Genomic DNA, 19,823 nt, shown 5'->3' with positions numbered 1-19,823 from the left:
AATAAAGTTATAATTTTCTATTTTAAACCTGAACAACCAAACCAAAATATTCTGCATAACTTATGTCATATATAATATTAGTTAACATTTTAAACACAGATTGGATATATGTTCAGCTCATACTTACCCATGAAATTGAGATAGCCTTCTCCGCCGAGTGCATGAGTAATGAGTCGAATCATTTTATGAAGCTGTATTCCACGATCAATAACTGGAGTAAACGGGGTTAGAACACTCATGTTGGTATACATTTCAGCATCCATCAACCAAAATGCCAGCGTCTTATCCCCAACGAGTGCCTATAAAAATAAAAGTCACTGAGATAAATGCAAATAATAGGTACTAAGCAGCTGTGATTTATACTAGAATGACATGCAATTATACAGAATGGAAACAATGCAGAAGAGGTGTGTGAATTAGTATTAATTTCATGTATTTTCCAACAGTCACTATGCTGAAGGTGAGCTGGTGAAATACATGAGAGATCTCATGTACCTATGTTTCTTTCATTTTTAAAATAGCTTGGTGAAAAACTCATGATAAGCTACCTGAATATTTGTTATAATAAGCTGATGCTTCACATTTTTTGAAGTTAGAATAAACATGTATTTTAATGTTGAGAATACTAACAGATATTTTTTCTTTTTCTTAGGATTTGAACAATGAATTTTTTAATTGAATGAATTCTTTAAATTCTATAGTGCTTTACAATTTTCAAAAGTTTCACATACATGATTTCATATAATCCCATAATCTTACATTAAACTATTAGAATACTAATAGATTTTTAAAAATATCTTGCATATCATGATTTTATTGTTTTGAAAGAATGGAAGAGTTTCCTAAAAGTAATTTATATGTATATGCATTTATATTTATATAGATGTATTTATATATATATAATATGTATATAAATACATTACAATGGACCCTCTCCCCTTCAGCAGCAAATTGACAACTTTTTCTTAAAATGTAAAATTTGCTTTCTCATTATATTTGCCATCTAATCTAAAATTAGTTTGTTTTATATGAAAATATAATAGTTGACAAATGGGGCAGGTTAACTCAGAAACACCCTGAGCAGCAGAAGAGGCCTCTTAACGATCTGAATTATTTATGGTTAAAAACAGCTAACTCTCGCCCCGTCAGTGCTCACCCTTCCCCCTCCCCATAACCTCAAGTACGTTCTCTAGGAGGTCTGCGTCTTTATTCCTGCCTTACCCCTAGGTTCTTCATGACATTTTTTTTTTTTCTTAAATTCCATATATATGTGTTAGCATACGAGAGAGTCATGGACATATACACACTAACAAACGTAGTAAGATAGATAGCTAGTGGGAAGCAGCCGCATGGCACAGGGATATTGGCTCAGTGCTTTGTGACAGCCTGGAGGGGTGGGATAGGGAGGGTGGGAGGGAGGGAGACGCAAGAGGGAAGAGATATGGGAACATATGTATATGTATAACTGATTCACTTTGTTATAAAGCAGAAACTAACACACCATTGTAAAGCAATTATACCCCAATAAAGATGTTAAAAAAAATTAAAAAAAATAAAAAAAATAAATAAACAGTTCAATGTTGAGGTTAAATTTTCCTATTAAAAAAAAAAAAACAGCTAACTAATGCCAAGTGTTATTTATTGACAAAAAATTATATATAGTGAAACACAGAGACTAAACCATAATCTCCTCACCCTATTACTGTATGATTATTTTCATTTTTAAAAAAATATTTTTACTTATAAACCTATTTTAATCTCTAAGCTATTTTCACATATATATTCATATTTATAATTTTTTATCAGGTTTAAAATTCAGTATACATTTGCTTTTATAGAAAGAACTAGGCAATCTGCATCTTTTTGTACATTCCCAACAATTTATAATACAAGGCAGAATTATGTGGATCTTTAAAGCATGAAATAATTCTTGGTAAATCCATACTGTTTCTGTACATTTGGGGAGAAAAATTATGAAATTAACCTACCAGTTTCATCTTCAATTTGTTTATTCCACTCATTTATTTATTCTTGTGTTCATTCATATAAAATACACATATATTGGGAGCTCAAAACATGCTATAACTGCTAGGAGTTTGTAATGGAAAGATATCATTTATGCATGCATTTTAATTTTCATATTGTTATGTATTTGGCAAGGGATTCCCCCAATCTTAAATTAATACTACTCATTTCTTATTTTGTTATGTTTTGGTTCTGGTTTCTTCATAGGTATTTATTTGATCTTGCTCCACAGCCAATTTAAGTTGAAAAGAAAGTACTGCTCCAACTAGGAAGATGCAAAACTTAATATATGTCTACTTTATGAGTGAGCAAACATTCTGTACAGGCCAAACAGTACATAGTGTAGGCATTGTGGGCTCCTTCCTCAGTCTCAACTACTTAAATATACCATTATGGCTCAAAAGCAGCCATAGACAATAGGTGAGTGAATGAACATGGCTGTGTTCCAATTACCTTTACAAAAACAAGCAGCAGACAGAATCTGGCCCATGGGCCTTGGTAGCTGACCTCTGGTCTACTTATACTTTCTTAATAGTTCAAAGGAGACACCTGAAAAACTACTGTCTACCTTAAATTGTCAATTTCTGCTGAAATACCGAGGAGCTAATTGTTTTAACTTTAATTTTCTGAATACATATACTGCAAATAATTTCAGACAGTTTTACTGTCTTTTTAATGTATAAGGAGTTCATTTTATGTTGTTTATGCTGGTTCATAGGCTTTATATAACTGAATGGCCTTTTCCTGCATTTATTTATGTTTATTGAGTGACTACGAGGAATAGCACAGTGCTAAGGCTGGAAATACAAAGGTATCAGAAGCAAATTTTCTGCTTAAAATGTGATGAGAAAGTGAAGAATGGGGAAACTATTTTTTCCCTATACACCTGGATGAAGGCTTCAAGGAGAGTATGTCTGAGCCAGGGCATTAGGTATTCACACGAGCTTCCCAGGTGACGTAGGCATTTGCAGGTGTGTGGGGAAAAGTACAAGATTGGAGCAAGGTTGACCTACTCAGGAATGGGTGGAAATTTAACAGTATTGAAGAATAGAACTCTTGGAGGGTTGAGCAGAGAATAAACTTTGGCATGAGCCAGGATATGACAGGCTGTGAATGAGAAGCTTTAACCAAAAGATCTGGGTTGACAAAATTAGCTTTGCCCTTTGGAAAATACCTCAGACTACATTACAGAGGATGGACTAAAATCAAGAGGGACAGAGGTCAGGGCGATCAATCAGCAAAAGATTTCAGTGACTGAGGGAAAAAATGATGAAAGCTTGTGAAAAGGCATAAAAGAAAACCTTTAGAAGGAAACCTAAAATGGAAATTAAAATTAACCTGGATTAGCACCAACATGCCTCTTGTGACAACAAAGGAAAACATGTAAGATAACACTTGAAACTGTCATTCACAATCATTTAATTACAGTTTGGCAGGGTAAACGTGGTACTGCATTTTGAAGCTGGAATTTATGGATCTACAAAATAATTTTTAAATGTTTTTCAAGTATGAATAGTTGTCACATAAAATAGACAGATAACACATTACATTAACTGTATTAAACTATAGAAATTTGTACTGTGATATGTTTATAATTAGGTATGTTAATAAATACAGACAGAGACAGAATGGTTTATACACATATTAATTTACCTGATCATGGCTCTCTGCATAAGCAATGCACTTTTCAAGGTAGCGTCTGTTTGTGAGTGTATACACTATATTGCCCATATTCCAATCTTCATCTTTATATTCTTTAAGTAACTAAATAAAAGACAAAAAATAATTCCAATACACCATTATCATCCTTACTTTAAATCCCAGTCTGAGGGTATACAGCATATCAATCCAAATTATTTGAGATGCAGATATAAGCACAGCCACAGAGCAAAAATATCTTTGTCAAAACTTTTACTGAAATCACAGCTTTTATACAGACTATCCAAATGACAGTGGTGTTGCATGTGTGTGTGCATGTGTTTTTCTGCAGATGATTTGATCACTGCATTTTAGGATTTTTGTAAACTTTTTCCTCTGTAATAGCTGCTACCTCTTGATTAATGACCACAGTGAAGTGTTGTGCAGTATGTCTTTCCGGAACTTCCACAAGGTAGAGATATACTTGCTACATTTTTAGGTTTGAATGAAAAAAAAAATTAGCAAGAATAATGTCTTGTTCCATTCTTAAAAAAAAAAATTAAAACAACTGTTATTTCAAAGTATAAAGCCTAATTATCATGAATAATTATCATCTTAACAGACCACACATTTTTGTTTCCACTTCAGCTGCTACTCAGTCTCCAGTGTGGCTTCTATGCCACTAACACCTCTTCAGTGCAAATGACCTTGCCAAAATCTCAGACTATGATTGTCTCCTAGGTCAGTAATTGCTCTTTCTTAGGCAAATGCTTGCAGTACATGATGATAATGCTGACCCTACCCCTTCCATGAAATGCTTTCCTTCTTAGTCTACCATTGCAAAACTCTTGACTGTTTTGTTTTGTTTTGCAACCACTCTAGACATCCTGTAAAATCCCTTCCTCTGCCTATCCTATAAAAGCTGGTGCTTCTCAGAGTTAATAGCGTAAAAATAGCCTGTCCTTTTACTCAACGCATTCTTTCTAAGTGGGTACATTTCTCTTGTCCAAAAGTGTCAAAGGCACGCTGATAGAAGCAGAATTCTAAAATGGCCCCTATGATTCCGGCTCCCTCAGATTCACATCTTTGTATAATCCTTAACCTGGAGTGTGGGAGGGTCCTTTGAATACAATGGGTGTCCTTAGAAGAAACTGTGAGATAATAACAGTAATGTTTTAAGTTGCTAAATTTGTGGTAGTTTGTTACACAACAATAGAAAATTAATGAAGATTTTGGTACAAGAAATGGGGTTCCAGCCTGCCTGTATCTTCCTTTGCAAGTTTTTTTTTTTTTTTTTTGGCTCAGTGGAATTCAGAGGTGCTTAGCCATCCTGCATAATTGCACTGTGAATCACTGAGAACCAGAGGACAGGCTGTATTAGGCAGATTAATGGCCACCCACAGGTGTTTACATCCTAATATCCAGAGTCTGTGAATATGTCACCTTACATGGCAAAAAGGACTTTAGAGATATGTCGAAGTTAAGGACATTGAAATGGGTAGATTATCCTGGATTATCTGGATGGACTGAATGTAGTTGCAGGCATCTTTCTTAAAAGATGCCTGAATTGTCAGAGTAAGAGAGAGATTTGAAGATGCTACCCTGCTGGCTTTGAGGATGGGGGAAGGGACCATGGACCAAGGAATACAGGAATACAGGTCCATGCTTTTACAGGCTTTTAGAAGCTAGAAGAGTCAAGGAAACAGAGCCTCCAGAAGGAATGCATCCTTACTAATGCCTTGATTTTAGCTTAGTAAGACCCATTTCAGATTTGTGACTATATGACAGTAAATTTGTGTTATTTTAAGACACTAAGTTTGTGGTACTTAGATACAGCAACAATTTGAAACTAATGTATAGACCTATACAAATATGCTCAATTAAGTTCAACTACTGTGTAAAAACAATTCAATGGAAGTAGGTTCAATGGACTTTTCAACAAATCATGATGAATGAGTTAGACATCTATAGGCAAAAGAAAAACAGAAAAAAACCCTTACATGTTGACTGAACAAAAACTAACTCAAATGGACTATGGGTTTAAATATAAAAGTAAAACTATAAAATGTTTAATAGAAAACATAGGCGAGTCAAAGAATTCTTAGGCTTGTCACCAAAAGAGATCTCTAAAAGGAAAAAAAAAATAAATTGGCCTTCATCAAATTTAAAGGAAACAAAGAACTTTTTGTTCTGTGCAAGTCCACATGAAGAGGATGAAAAGACAAGCAAAGACTGGGATAAAATATTTGTCAACCACATACCCCCCCACAAAAGAGTTGAATCTAGACTATATAAAGAACTCTCAAAACTCCACAGTAAATAAATGATCCAATTAGAAAATGGTCAAAAGACATGAACAGACATTTCACCAAAGAGGATATACAGAAGGCAAATTAGCACAGGAAAAGATGTTCATCATCATCAGTCATTAAGGAAAGACAAAGTAAACCCATAGTGAGGTACTTCTGCACATCTGTTAGAATGATTCAAATAAAAAACAGTACAATAGCAAATGTTATTGTTCAATGATGTACAGAAATTGGATCTCACCAAAGTGGCTGGTGGGAATCTAAAATAGTACAGCTACTCAGAAAAATACTTTGGCAGTTTTTTAACAAATTAACATCCAACCACTATAAGACCCAGTAATTGTACTTTGGGGCATTTATCCTAGAATAATGAAAATTTATGGTCATACAAAAATATGTACACAAATGTTTATAGCAGCTTTCTTTACAAGAGCCAAAACCTAGAAACAATCTAGATGTCTTTTAATGGACAAATAATTAAACTGTGATACATCCATGCCATGGAATACCATTTAACAATGAAAAGGAATACACTGAAGTAGAGTCACAGATATAGAAAACAAACTTCAAGTTACCAGGGGATAAGCGAGGGAGGGAGGGATAAATTGGGAAATTGGGACTGACATATATACACTACTATATATAAAATAGATAACTAATGAGAACCTACTGTATAGCACATGGTACTCTACTCGGTACTCTGTAATGGCCTATATGGGAAACGAATCTAAGAAAAGAGCGGATATATGTATAACTGATTCACTTTGCTGTACACCTGAAACTAACACAACATTGTAAATCAACTATACTCCAATAAAAATTGTTTTTTTAAAGTTGAAAAGGAATAGACTACTGATACATGCAAGAACCTGGATGAAATCCCCAGAGAATTCGATTGAGTGAAAAATGGCAATTCCAAAAGGTTACATACTGTATAATTCCATTTATATAACATTCTTGAAATGAAAAAATTATAGAAATGGAGATCAGATTAGTGGTGGTCAAAAGTTAAGGAGTGACTATGGGAAGAGGGAAGTGCGTGTGGTTATAAAGGCAACATTTGGGAAACTTGTGGTAGTGGAAGTGTTCTATATCTTGACTATTCCATATCACTATCCTGGTTGTGATATTGTACTATAGCTTTGCAAGATGTTACCATTGGGGAATACTGTTTAAGAATTCACACCAGATCTTACTGTATTATTTCTTACAACTGCATGGAAATCTACAACTATCTTAATATAAAAAGTGTAATTAAAAAAACTATATATAATGAAAAATACCAGATGCTCAATAAATATTTGGTGGAATTAATAAATGAATGAATTCAATTAAATACCTATATTACCTTTACATGAACACATCAGTTATTAGATAATAAAAATGATCAAATAAAATGAAAGAAGATACAGCAAATTTGGCATATTTTAGATAGGCAAATATTTGTTCAGTAAATGACTAAACTAATATGATATCCCAAACTACTGATTTTGAGCTCTACAAGTAGCAAATGGTAAATAATTTGTTTCTGAACAACAGAAACATGAATGAAATCTAGCATTCTAATCTAACGCATACTCTATGTGTAGATAAAATGCGTGACACATACATTCTGAGTAGTTGTCATTTCTATCAATACTCGTGTGTTTTATTGACATTTGAAGGGATGATAATCATTTATGGAATTTTTTTTAAATGCACAAATTATAAAAGGACTGGAAAGTCACTGAGTTTTTAAAAAAATATTATTTTAACTATCTCGTCTTATTAACTAAGGCTCCCACTTTGGTGATGAAAAAAGATGTTAAGTAATTACATAAAACAGAAGATGATATCTGTCTTCAGAGGCTTTACAAACTACAAAGACAAGATGGCCATATCCTAAACAGAGGACAATACATTTTTTTCTAATTATATGACGTACTGCATAGTATAGTATCTTGAGCATACAAGGTACTGAAATGTTTAGTAAGTTAAATTTTTTTAAAAACCTGACATGATTGCTCAGAGAAGGAAATATCCTACTGTGAGCCATGACTGACTGGAAAATAATTCTAGGTTGATGTACACCTTGAAATATCCTGGAATTTGCCCAAAGACTGATGAAGGCTTTTCAGTAAAAAAAAAAGTAAGATTTGGCACTTGTGAGGGGAAAAAAGTCTGTGTGGAAGATTAGAAATAATAAAAGATGGTGGGTGGATAAAGAACCTTCAACTAAGGTAAGAAACTTGAAGACCACAGCATTCTTTTAAGGTAACAAATACAAAGCAACTTTCCCAGGTATTAAAGTTGGAACACACATTTGTTTGTTCCTTTGATTTTTAAGTCTAATCGCCTCTGTAAAACCCTTGCTTTTCGACCTGACAATGTTTACAAAATCATTATAGATGGAGAAGCGGAAGTTGTGCTGGTAGAGTTTTAATGTCACAGCTGTGCACTGCCCAAATTGCCTAGGGATACAGAAAAGGCAATTAAGAGATGATTACAATAACTATTTCCTTCAGAGTAGGCTTTATGTTTTTTCTGTGCAAAGTTAAGCTCTTCTACCGTTGTGATCTCATGGCACCTGTTCATGTCTGTACTAAAGGGCTTAACAGAAAGCAATGATTATTTGATACGTATCTGACTCCTTATACATATTCAGCCTATGATTAAAGACTTGGACACTCAGAAATGTTCTACATCAAATCTATGTAACAACTTTAGTCTTTTAGACAAACATAAAATGAAACAAAATATAATCCAAACTACTTGAACTGTCATTAAATTTAATAAAATTGTATTAGAAATCATATGCAAGGTGTCATGTACAATTATTCATTCCTAGTGCCTAACACATGGTAAGGGCTTTTAAATGCTAAATGAAGGAATGGATAAATCCAAATCTGTTGAGAAAAAAACCATACTATGAAGCAAGTACTGGGAATTAAGGAGTGACTTCTACATTAATTGATGATTTGCAGGCAGAAATGGATGCGTTGATGAAGTTTAATGTGTTTTAAATATAGAACACCAAACTTTCATATAATTGCATTGATAAGGCAAAATTCCATTTACACAGATAACATTATAACAATCATATTTTCTCTGTGCCTGTATAATGCAAGTGTGAATACTTTACATTAGAACTTTTAGAAGTTTGAGAGGCACCTTATTAAAAAGCACAAGAAGCAACACCCTAATGAGAGAATACTTCAATTATATCTGTAACTACTGATCACAACCAAGAAATAAATCAAAGAAATAATAAATAAACCAACATAGTATCCGCAGGAAAAATTTTTTTTACATGAAACCTTACCTGGATCCATTTATCTGGAACTGCCATGGCTAATCGATAATCAAAGCCAGCCCCTCCCAGGGAAATTGGAAAACACAGAGCGGGCATTCCTGATACATCCTAAAATAAAGAGCATCAGAATTATCAGTTCATATTGCTTAAACTTTTACTATATATTCTTCTGACAGTAAAATCCAGGCCAAGAAATACAAACAATAAATAGGGGCGAATACTCTTGGAGTACTTTGGTAGCATAACTGTAAAAGTAGATAAAATTGTGATAATGTATCTCATTTCCCAATAAGATTTTGTGTAATGCTTTTCATTTCAGGACAAATTTGATCTCTTTTCCTTAGTAGCACATAGAGAACACAAAATAGTAAAAGTGTTATTGTTGAAACATAGCTTCTTATACTAATTTTTGAGTACTATATTTATTAACTACTTCTTTCATCAAACATAAAAATACATGTGCCATATATCTGTTATTCTTGTTCTCTTTGTATACAGCATGGACATATAGTGTATTTTGTGAGAACTTAGCTTCTGATGAAATGGAAAGTAGAGTTAGCACACTAAGAGCGAAGAAGCAAGATGGCTTTCACTATAGTCAGTTACACTTGGAAATGGTCTTTGAGGTTATCTAGTGGATTCTCTTCATTTAGAAGATACAGAAATCGAGGCTTATTGAAGTGAAGGGATCACTAAAGACATGTTTCTCCATGGTAGAGCCAGGACTCAGACATCTGGCCTTTTGACAGGGTCTTCCTACTGTCATGACACCACTAGATTATCAGTAATCAAATAAATATACAATCAAACAGATAAGTAAAAAAATAATGGTACAAGGACCCAAATGCAACAAAATACATTATTATAACAACTGTGGTAAAATATGGGACAAGTACTAGTAATTCTAACTCCACAATATCTTTCCAATAAATTCTTTTCCTTTGCTCCATTTCTACAGACACTATCTTATTTAACCTACATTACTGTTTGCTTCAACCACTATGTTTCCAAACAAAGTTCCCCATCTCCAGTTTCTCTTTACCCTAATTGCTGCTGAAGAGTCTGCTCCTATCACTGCTTGCCGATAGCTTTCAATAGCCAACAATAAAAAACTCAAATTCTTCAATTTAAGATATAATTCAACAATTATACTTTAAGTGTTGACAATATAGTTCACTATTTGACTATCGGCTTCCTCATTCACTGTTAAAATTTAAGATCCATGGAGCAGGACTTTTGTTGCTGTTGCTGTTGCCATTGTCCACTGACATATGCCAGGAATCTAGAATAGTAGAAGAGTCGCTGGCATAAGGCAGGAACTCAGTAACTCCCTGCTGAGTGAATGCATGAAGGTGCTGCCAAGGATTTCAAGATACATAAGACATAATACTTGACTTGCTGGATTCATGAACTAGGACCTAAATGAACATGCACACACATACACTTATCACGAAATGACAACGTGCGTGGCTGTCATAATTGTTAGCTGAAGTACACAGAAAGTGCAAGGAAGAGACCTCTATCTTTCCATCGTTATTTTTACTATTTCATTTCAAATATTCAATACCTCATCCACTTTGAAACATTTACTCTTCCCTGTACTTGTCACAAGCTTTTCTGTGTGTGTCATCGCCCAAATTCTTTGGATCATTTTCCTTACTTCCTATGAAAGACTATACTCTGAGCTATACTCTGACTATACATACTCTGAGTTCTCTGAGACTTAACTGCCTCTTCTTCCACAACACCTCATCCTCAAACTTGTCCCACAGAAAAGCTGGAAAAAAAGAAACATATGACCTCTCTGGACTTCCAAAATATGTATTAACTGTTTTCTAATGGAAGAGAGCTACAGTTAAATATAGTACATGGTGGAATATATCCATAAGAAAGTATTCGTCAATAATATCTTATTTCTACATACTTCCTTATAGTTTATAAAAGTGAAAAAAGATGAATTAAAAAAAGTGAAAAAGGATGAATGTTTAACAGAAAAGAAACCATTTTAAAGAATTATATTTATCAAAATATGTCACATTTTCACAGATATGATAGGTATTCAGTTCAATTCCTTATAAACACTGGCTGAATATGTATTAATCTCAGGCACCTGTGTTAGGCACTGGAATTACGGACACAATGCCTTCCCAAAAGAATTTTCGTAAGACCCAGAGTTTTCCTAAGACTAGTGATAAGATGACATTAAAGATCAAAATAATTTTTCTCAAGAAAACATTAAGGTACAGTCTATATTCAGTCTACAGGTAGTTTTAGCAAATAGTTTGAAAGGAAATAGAATCTGCTAAGAAAAATATTTGGACACCAATTGGTCGTAACTCCTAAATCTGACTACTAGAAGGCTGCCCCATTAATGCATATGAGATATTTCTAGCTCTCTTCTGGAAGTACAGAGTTAATGACTATTCTTATAAAATCTTAAAAGAAAAAAAAAAAGTAAACATAATGGTCACTAAAATAAATATGCTTTAAATATAAAGGAGTTGATGCTTACTGACATAGGATATTAAAATGATCATGTATGTTTCAAATGAAGTTAAAATAGTTTTAATTCTTTAATATCTAAAGATGACTCATGACTATTCCAGAGGGGTAAAAAGCCTCAGTTATGAAAAAAATATTTTTAATTAATACAGCAATTATAACCATGTATAATAGTTGATATACAGAAAAAAGTCTTCAATTTTAATAACTATTATTATAAATAAATTCAAATTTCTACTACAGGACTTTATTATAACATTGCATTATTTATTCATTACACCACATTCCTTTCTTAAAAAAAAAAGTTCATGAGGATCAATTCCACATTTTGAAGAGACTCCCACTAGACAGAAAAGTGATGTATTGAAATTGAAGTAGTTTTCAATTTAAGTAGAATAAATTGAAGATACATCTTGTTTTAAAAATATCTAAAACCAAGTAATATAAAGTAGGCTAAAGTCCCCAAGTTTCCTTGGTAGAAACACTGATAATCAGACAAGAGCTCCCTAGATGATGAAACTATTTTACTTGAAATGAATGGAAAGATCAATGTAACAATTTTAAGTTTCATGTATTAAATAATTACTTCTTTTTCTTCAGTACCCACTTCTGATTTGTGCTGTCATTAATTGTTTGTAGTAATTTGTTATATATAATGTCTCGGCTTCAAATTGCCATAAATATAATTGACAAAACTAATTATTTTTTTTGATGTTTAACAGATAATATTAAAATATATAAAGACAAAATAAAAGTTTAAAAGTACTAATTTACATTAAAAAATATTCAGCACAGAAAGTGTTAGCATAAGTACTAAAAAGACTTATAATTTATGACCAAATATAGGTAGGTAGAGATTGTGAAACAATACAGAGTATCAAAATGGCATTGTAATTTTGGGGTTTTTAAATTTTATATGAAAATTTACTCCAGGAATTTAGGATCTATTGCTCTATTCCTAGAAGATATTTAGGAGGCAAAAGGTCTCTGTTCTCGATCCAGAGATAAACCAGGAAATCATATCACCTAGTTTGAGATTTGGAGTTTTGAGAAATGATGTATAGAAAAAAGGCTATACAAATAATAAACACTACAGGAAGGAGACTGTCACTACTGCATATCATTCCAATGAACAAAATGCCAAAAATGTGAAAATACACCTTAACTCTGACTCTTTCAATAGCCTTACTACTTTTATATGCCAACCACTACACTTTGTATAGAACAGTTTTAACACACTGAGTTCAATTTTAATAATAATTCCTAGTTAGAGGACTCACAAAACCAGAGGGACTTTACTACTAAATATAAATTAGCATAAGCATTTAACAAACTTCTTAATTTATCAAATTTATCACCAAGAGGGGAATTGTCAATTATGCATATATCGAATTATATCATTACAGTGCAGCTTTGGGACAGTTAATCATGAACCTTCAGTAATCATGAATAACTAGTGAACATTTGGCAATTTCAGAGCAATAACGTAAACAAGAAAGGTAATAGCATCAGAACAAGAGAGGTTTCAGAGAAGCTCGCAGGCAGTGATCCATGCCATCTCTAATGATTAAACCAGAAAGGAAAAAAAAATTAAACAGCCAGACACATATTAATATTCAATTCTTTTCTGTGCTGAAGGTCACATGGCAAAAGGACCTGTCCACTGATTAGGGTATTTTACTTTCTAACCACTGGCAGTTTCTTTTTTAACAATGGAATAATGACAAGTAATTAGGGTACATTATCTGATAATAGGAAAACAGTGAATTCTGAATAATGTGCCATCCACACAAGGTAGCTGCACTATAGTCAGGGTATAATTGCACTTATGCAATTACTGACAACATAGAGATCATTCAAATATTGTATGCTGATAAAATGTTCTATTTTAAAGGGGGTCAGAGGGTAGACATCATTATAGCTTTACCTCAGCTATTGTTATAGAATCTGGATACAGCGTGTGAACCAAATGATTTGCCAACATGATATAAGTCAAAGCGTCTTCATCTACTTCTAGTCCAAAATACTCATGGTAGTCACCGGAAAAATTCTGACCTAGAGAACAGAAAACCAATATGGATGCATCATCTTAGCATGCAAGTCTTAACTCTGCACAAATGCCTCCACCAATTAGATGGTTGATATCAGTTTTGTTATCATAGCAAAATGTCATGAGCCAGCAATTATATGATTTAACTTACAAAAGTACTCCATATCTACATTCAAAGTTCAGACAATCTTGAAATTCAATTTTTGTTTTACAAACACAAACAAAACCCCTGTGATTTAAAATTTTAATTTAATTTGAACTGAATTTTACAGGAGAAAAATGAAGTAAAATGATACCAAAGAGGGCTTCCCTGGTGGCGCAGTGGTTGGGAATATGCCTGCCAATGCAGGGGACACGGGTTCAATCCCTGGTCCGGGAAGATCCCACATGCTGTGGAGCAACTAAGCCCGTGTGCCACAACTACTGAGCCTGCGCTCTGGAGCCCGCAAGCCACAACTACTGAGCCTGAGTGCCACAACTACTAAACCCTGCGTGCCTAGAACTCGTGCTCTGCAATGGGAGAGGCCACGCAATGAGAAGCCCATGCACCGCAACTAAGAGCAGCCCCTGCTCGTCACAACTAGAGAGGGCCCGAATGCAGCAACGAAGACCCAACACAGCCAAAAAATAAATAAATAAAAGAAATAAATTAAAAATTAAAAAATGAGACCAAAGAGATTCATAAATTTTGTTTTAGATACATTTTTTGTCACACTAAGAGATCTTAATGTTAGCTAGCTCCTATTCAATCCCTCTGAAGAAAAGGGAGGATTTTGTCTGTCGGTGGGCATTTAGGTTGCTTCCACGACCTGGCTATTGTAAACGGCGTTGCAATGAACATTGGGGTGCATGTATCATTTTGAATTATGGTTTTCTCTGGGTATATGCTCAGTAGTGGGATTGCTGGGTCATATGGTAATTCTATTTTTAGTTTTTTAAGGAACCTCCATACTGTTCTCCATAGTGGCTGTATCAATTTACATTCCCACCAGCAGTGAAAGAGGGTTCCCTTTTCTCCACACCCTCTCCAGCATTTGCTGTTTGTAGATTTTCTGATAATGCCCATTCTAACTGGTGTGAGGTGATACCTCATTGTAGTTTTGATTTGCATTTCTCTAATAATTAGTGATGATGAACAGCTTTTCATGTGCATCTTGGCCATTTGTATACTTTCTTTGGAGAAATGTCTGTTTAGGTCTTCTTACCATTTTTGAATTGGGTTGTTTTTTTAATGTTGAGCTGAATGAGCTGTTTATATATTTTGGAGATTACTCCTTTGTCCATTGATTCATTTGCAAATATTTTTTCCCATTCTGAGGGTTGTCTTTTTGTCTTGTTTATAGTTTCCTTTCTTGTGCAAAAGCTTTGAAGTTTCATTAGGTCCCATTTGTTTATTTTTGTTTTTATTTTCATTACTCTAGGAGGTGGATCAAAAAAGATCTTGCTGTGATTTACGTCAAATAGTGTTCTTCCTATGTTTTCCTCTAAGAGTTTCATAGTGCCCAGTCTTATGTTTAGGTCTCTAATCCATTTTGAGTTTATTGTTGTATATGGTGTTGGGGAGTGCTCTAATTTCATTCTTTTACATGTAGCTGTCCACTTTCCCCAGCACCACTTATTGAAGAGACTGCCTTTTCTCCACTGTATATCCTTGCCTCCTTTGCCATAGATTAGTTGACCATAGGTGCGTGGGTTTATCTCTGGGCTTTCCATCCCATTCCACTGATCTATATTTCTGGTTCTGTGCCAGTATCATATTGTCTTGATTACTGTAGCTTTGTAGTATAGTCTGAAGTCAGGGAGCCTGATTGCTCCAGCTCCATTTTTTTCCCTAAAGACTGCTTTGGCTATCTGGGGTCTTTTGTGTCTCCATACAAATTTTAAGATTTTTTTGTTCTAGTTCTGTAAAAAATGCCATTGGTAATTTGAAAGGGATTGCATTGAATCTGTAGATTGCTTTGGTAGTATAGTCATTTTCACAATATTGATTCTTCCAAACCAAGAACATGGTATATCTCTCTATCTGTTTGTATCATCTTTAATTTCTTTCATCAGTGTCTTATAATTTTCTGCATACAGGTCTTTTGTCTCCTTAGGTAGGTTTATTCCTAGGTATTTTATTCTTTTTGTTGCAATGGCAAATGGCAGTGTTTCCTTAATTTCTCTTTCACATTTTTCATCATTAGTGTATAGGAATTCAACGGATTTCTGTGCATTGATTTTGTATCCTGCAACTTTTCCAAATTCATTGATTAGGTCTAGTAGTTTTCTGGTGGCATCTTTAGGATTCTCTATGTAGAGTATCATGTCATCTGCAAACAGTGACAGTTTTACTTCTTCTTTTCCATTCTGTATTTCTTTTTCTTCACTGATTACCGTGGCTAGGACTTCCAAAACTATGTTGAATAAGAGTGGTGAGAGTGGACATCCTTGTCTAGTTCCTGATCTTAGAGGAAATGCTTTCAGTTTTTCACCATTGAGAATGATGTGTGCTGTGGGTTTGTCATATATGGCCTTTACTATGTTGAGGTAGGTTCCTTGTATGCCCACTTGCTGGAGATTTTTTATCATAAATGGGTGTTGAATATTTTCAAAAGCTTTTTCTGCATCTATTGAGATGATCATATGGTTTTTCTTCTTCAATTTGTTAATATGGTGTACTCCTTTGATTGATTTTCATGCACTGAGGAATCCTTGCATCCCTGGGATAAATCCCACTTGATCATGGTGTATGATCATTTTAATGTGCTGTTGGATTCTGTCTGCTAGTATTTTATTGAGGGTTTTTGCATCTATATTCATCAGTGATATTGGTCTGTAATTTTCTTTTTTTGTAGTATCTTTGTCTGGTTTTGGTATCAGCGTGATGGTGGCCTCATAGAATGAGTTTGGGAGTGTTCCTTCCTCTGCAATTTTTTGGAAGAGTTTGAGAAGGATGGGTGTTAGCTCTTCTCTACATGTTTAGTAGAATTCACCTATGAAGCCATCTGGTCCTGGACTTTTGTTTCTTGCAAGATATTTAATCACAGTTTCAATTTCATTACTTGTGATTGGTCTGTTCATATTTTCTATTTCTTCCTGGTTCAGTCTTGGAAGGTTATACCTTTCTAAGAATTTGTCCATTTCTTCGGGGTTGTCCATTTTATTGGCATAGAGTTGCTTGTAATAGTCTCATAGGATGCTTTGTATTTCTCTGGTGTCTGTTGTAACTTGTCCTTTTTCATTTCAAATTTTAATGATTTGAGTCTTCTCCCTCTTTTTCTTGATGAGTCTGGCGAATGGTTTATCAATTTTGTTTATCTTCTCAAAGAACAAGCTTTTAGTTTTATTGATCTTTCCTATTGTTTTCCTTCTTTCTATTTCATTTATTTCTGCTCTGATCTTTATGATTTCTTTCCTTCTGCTAACTTTAGGTTTTGTTTGTTCTTCTTTCTCTAGTTCCTTTAGGTGTAAGGTTACATTGTTTATTTGAGATTTTTCTTGTTTCTTGAGGTAGACTTGTATAGCTATAAACTTCCCTCTTAGAACTGCTTTTGCTTCATCCGATACATTTTGGATCGTTGTGTTTTCATTGTCGTTTGTCTCTAGGTATTTTTTGATTTCCTGTTTGATTTCTTCAGTGATCTCTTGGCTATTTAGTAACGTATTGTTTAGCCTCCACGTGTTTGTGTTTTTTATGTTTTTTTCTCTTTAGTTCATTTCTAATCTCATAGCGTTGTGGTCAGAAAAGATGCTTAAAATGATTTCAATATTCTTAAATTTACTGAGGCTTGATTTGTGACCCAATATGTGATCTATCCTGGAGAATGTTCTGCGTGCACTTTAGAAGCAAGTGTAATCTGTTGTTTTTGGATGGAATGTCCTATAAATATCAATTAAATCTCTCTGGTCTATTGTGTCATTTAAAGCTTGTGTTTCCTTAATTTTCTGTTTGTGTGATCTGTCCATTGGTGTTGAGGTGTTAAAGTCCCCCACTATTATTGTGTTACTGTCAAATTCCTCTTTTATAGCTGTTAGCAGTTGCCTTATGTATTGAGGTGCTCCTATGTTGGGTTCATATACATTTATAATTGTTATATCTTCTTCTTGGATTGATCCCTTGATCATTATGTAGTGTCCTTCCTTGTCTCTTGTAACATTCTTTATTTTAAAGTCTATTTTATCTGATATGAGTATTGCTACTCCAGGTTTCTTCTGATTTCCATTTGCATGGAATATCTTTTTCCATCCCCTCACTTTCGGTCTGTATGTGTCCCTAGGTCTGAAGTGGGTCTCTTGTAGACAGCTTATATGGGTCTTGTTTTTGTATCCATTCAGCAATCCTGTGTCTTTCGGTTGGAGCTTTTAATCCATTCACATTTAAGGTAATTATTGATATGTATGTTCCTATTACCATTTACTTAATGGTTTTGGGTTTGTTTTTTGTAGGTCCTTTTCTTTTCTTGCTCTTCCTACTTACAGAAGTTTTATACCATTTGTTCTAGAGCTGGTTTGGTGGTGCTGAATACTCTTAGCTTTTGCTTGTCTGTAAAGCTTTTGATTTCTCCATCGAATCTGAATGAGATCCTTGTCGGGTAGAATAATCTTGGTTGTAGGTTCTTCCCTTTCATCACTTTAAATATGTCATGGCACTCCCTTCTGACTTGTAGAGTTTCTGCTGAGAAATCAGCTGTTCACCTTATAGGAGTTCCCTTGTATGTTATTTGTCGTTTTTCCCTTGCTGCTTTCAATAATTTTTCTTTGTCTTCAATTTTTGCCAATTTGATTACTATGTGTCTCAGTGTGTTTCTCCTTGGGTTTATCCTGTATGGGATTCTCTGTGCCTCCTGGACTTGGGTGGCTATTTCCTTTCTCATGTTAGCTATGTTTTCGACTATAATCACTTCAAATATTTTGTTGGGTCCATTCTCTCTGTCTTCTCCTTCTGGGACCCCTATAATGCCAATGTTGCTGCGTTTAATGTTGTCCCAGAGGTCTCTTAGACTGTCATCATGTCTTTTCATTGTTTTCTCTTTATTCTCTTCTGCAGCAGTGAATACCAGTATTCTGTCTTCCAGGTCACTTATCCGATCTTCTGCCTCAGTGATTCTGCTATTGACTCCTTCTAGTGTATTTTTCATTTCAGTTATTACATTGTTCATCTCTGTTTGTTTGTTCTTTAATTCTTCTAGGTCTTTTTTTTTTTTTTTTTTTTTTTTTTGGGGTATGCGGGCCTCTCACTGTTGTGGCCTCTCCCGTTGTGGAGCACAGGCTCCGGACGCACAGGCTCAGTGGCCATGGCTCATGGGCCTAGCCGCTCCGCAGCACGTGGGATCTTCCCGCACCGGGGCATGAACGGGCGTCTCCTGCGTCAACCACTGTGCCACCAGGGAAGACCCCTCTTCTAGGTTTTTGTTAAACATTTCTTGCTTCTCAATCTCTGCCTCCATTATTTTTCCTAGTTCCTGGATTATCTTCACTATCACTATTCTGAATTCTTTTTCTGGAAGGTTGCCTATCTCCTCTTCATTTAGTTGGTTTCTGGGGTTTTATCTTGTTCCTTCAACTGGTACATAGCCCTCTGCCTTTTCATCCTGTCTATCTTTCTGTGAATGTGGTTTTTGTTCCACAGGCTGCAGGATTGTAGTTCTTCTTGCTTCTGCTCTCTGCCCTCTGTTGGATTAGGCTATCTAAGAGGCTTGTGCATGTTTCCTGATGGGAGGGACTGGCGGTGGGTAGAGATGGCTGTTGTTCTGGTGGGCAGAATTCAATAAAACTTGAATCCCCTTGTCTGCTAATGGGTGGGGCTGGGTTCCTTCCCTGTTGTTTGTTTGGCCTCAGGCGACCCAACTCTGAGGCCTTCCCGGGCTTTTTGTTGGTACTAATGGTGGACTCTGGGAGGGCTCACACCAAGGAGTACTTCCCAGAACTTCTGTTACCAGTGTCCTTATCCTTGTGGTGAGCCACAGCCACACCCCGCCTCTGCAGGAGTCCCTCCAAGGCTAGCAGGTAGGTCTGGTTCAGTCTC

The 19,823-nt window shown here is 34.8% G+C and overlaps 1 protein-coding gene across 2 annotated transcripts in view; it reads right to left on the bottom strand.

The window, feature by feature from the left end:
• GBE1 (1,4-alpha-glucan branching enzyme 1) overlaps nucleotides 1-19,823 on the bottom strand; it is a 288,288-nt gene that overhangs the window by 74,892 nt on the left and 193,573 nt on the right. For both annotated transcript variants that reach the window (XM_019922679.3, XM_073804382.1), the window contains exons 9-12: nucleotides 13,694-13,821; nucleotides 9,274-9,372; nucleotides 3,679-3,789; nucleotides 128-299 (exon numbers count right to left, since the gene is read on the bottom strand). In XM_019922679.3, the coding sequence (XP_019778238.1) occupies nucleotides 128-299; nucleotides 3,679-3,789; nucleotides 9,274-9,372; nucleotides 13,694-13,821 (510 nt within the window). The remainder of the gene's footprint in view (nucleotides 1-127; nucleotides 300-3,678; nucleotides 3,790-9,273; nucleotides 9,373-13,693; nucleotides 13,822-19,823) is intronic.

Source organism: Tursiops truncatus, chromosome 4 (genome assembly GCF_011762595.2).
Source record: "Tursiops truncatus isolate mTurTru1 chromosome 4, mTurTru1.mat.Y, whole genome shotgun sequence".
NCBI classification, from domain to species: domain Eukaryota; kingdom Metazoa; phylum Chordata; class Mammalia; order Artiodactyla; family Delphinidae; genus Tursiops; species Tursiops truncatus.
Note: the sequence above shows the minus strand (reverse complement) of the source record. Positions and strands in the feature narration are given on the sequence as shown.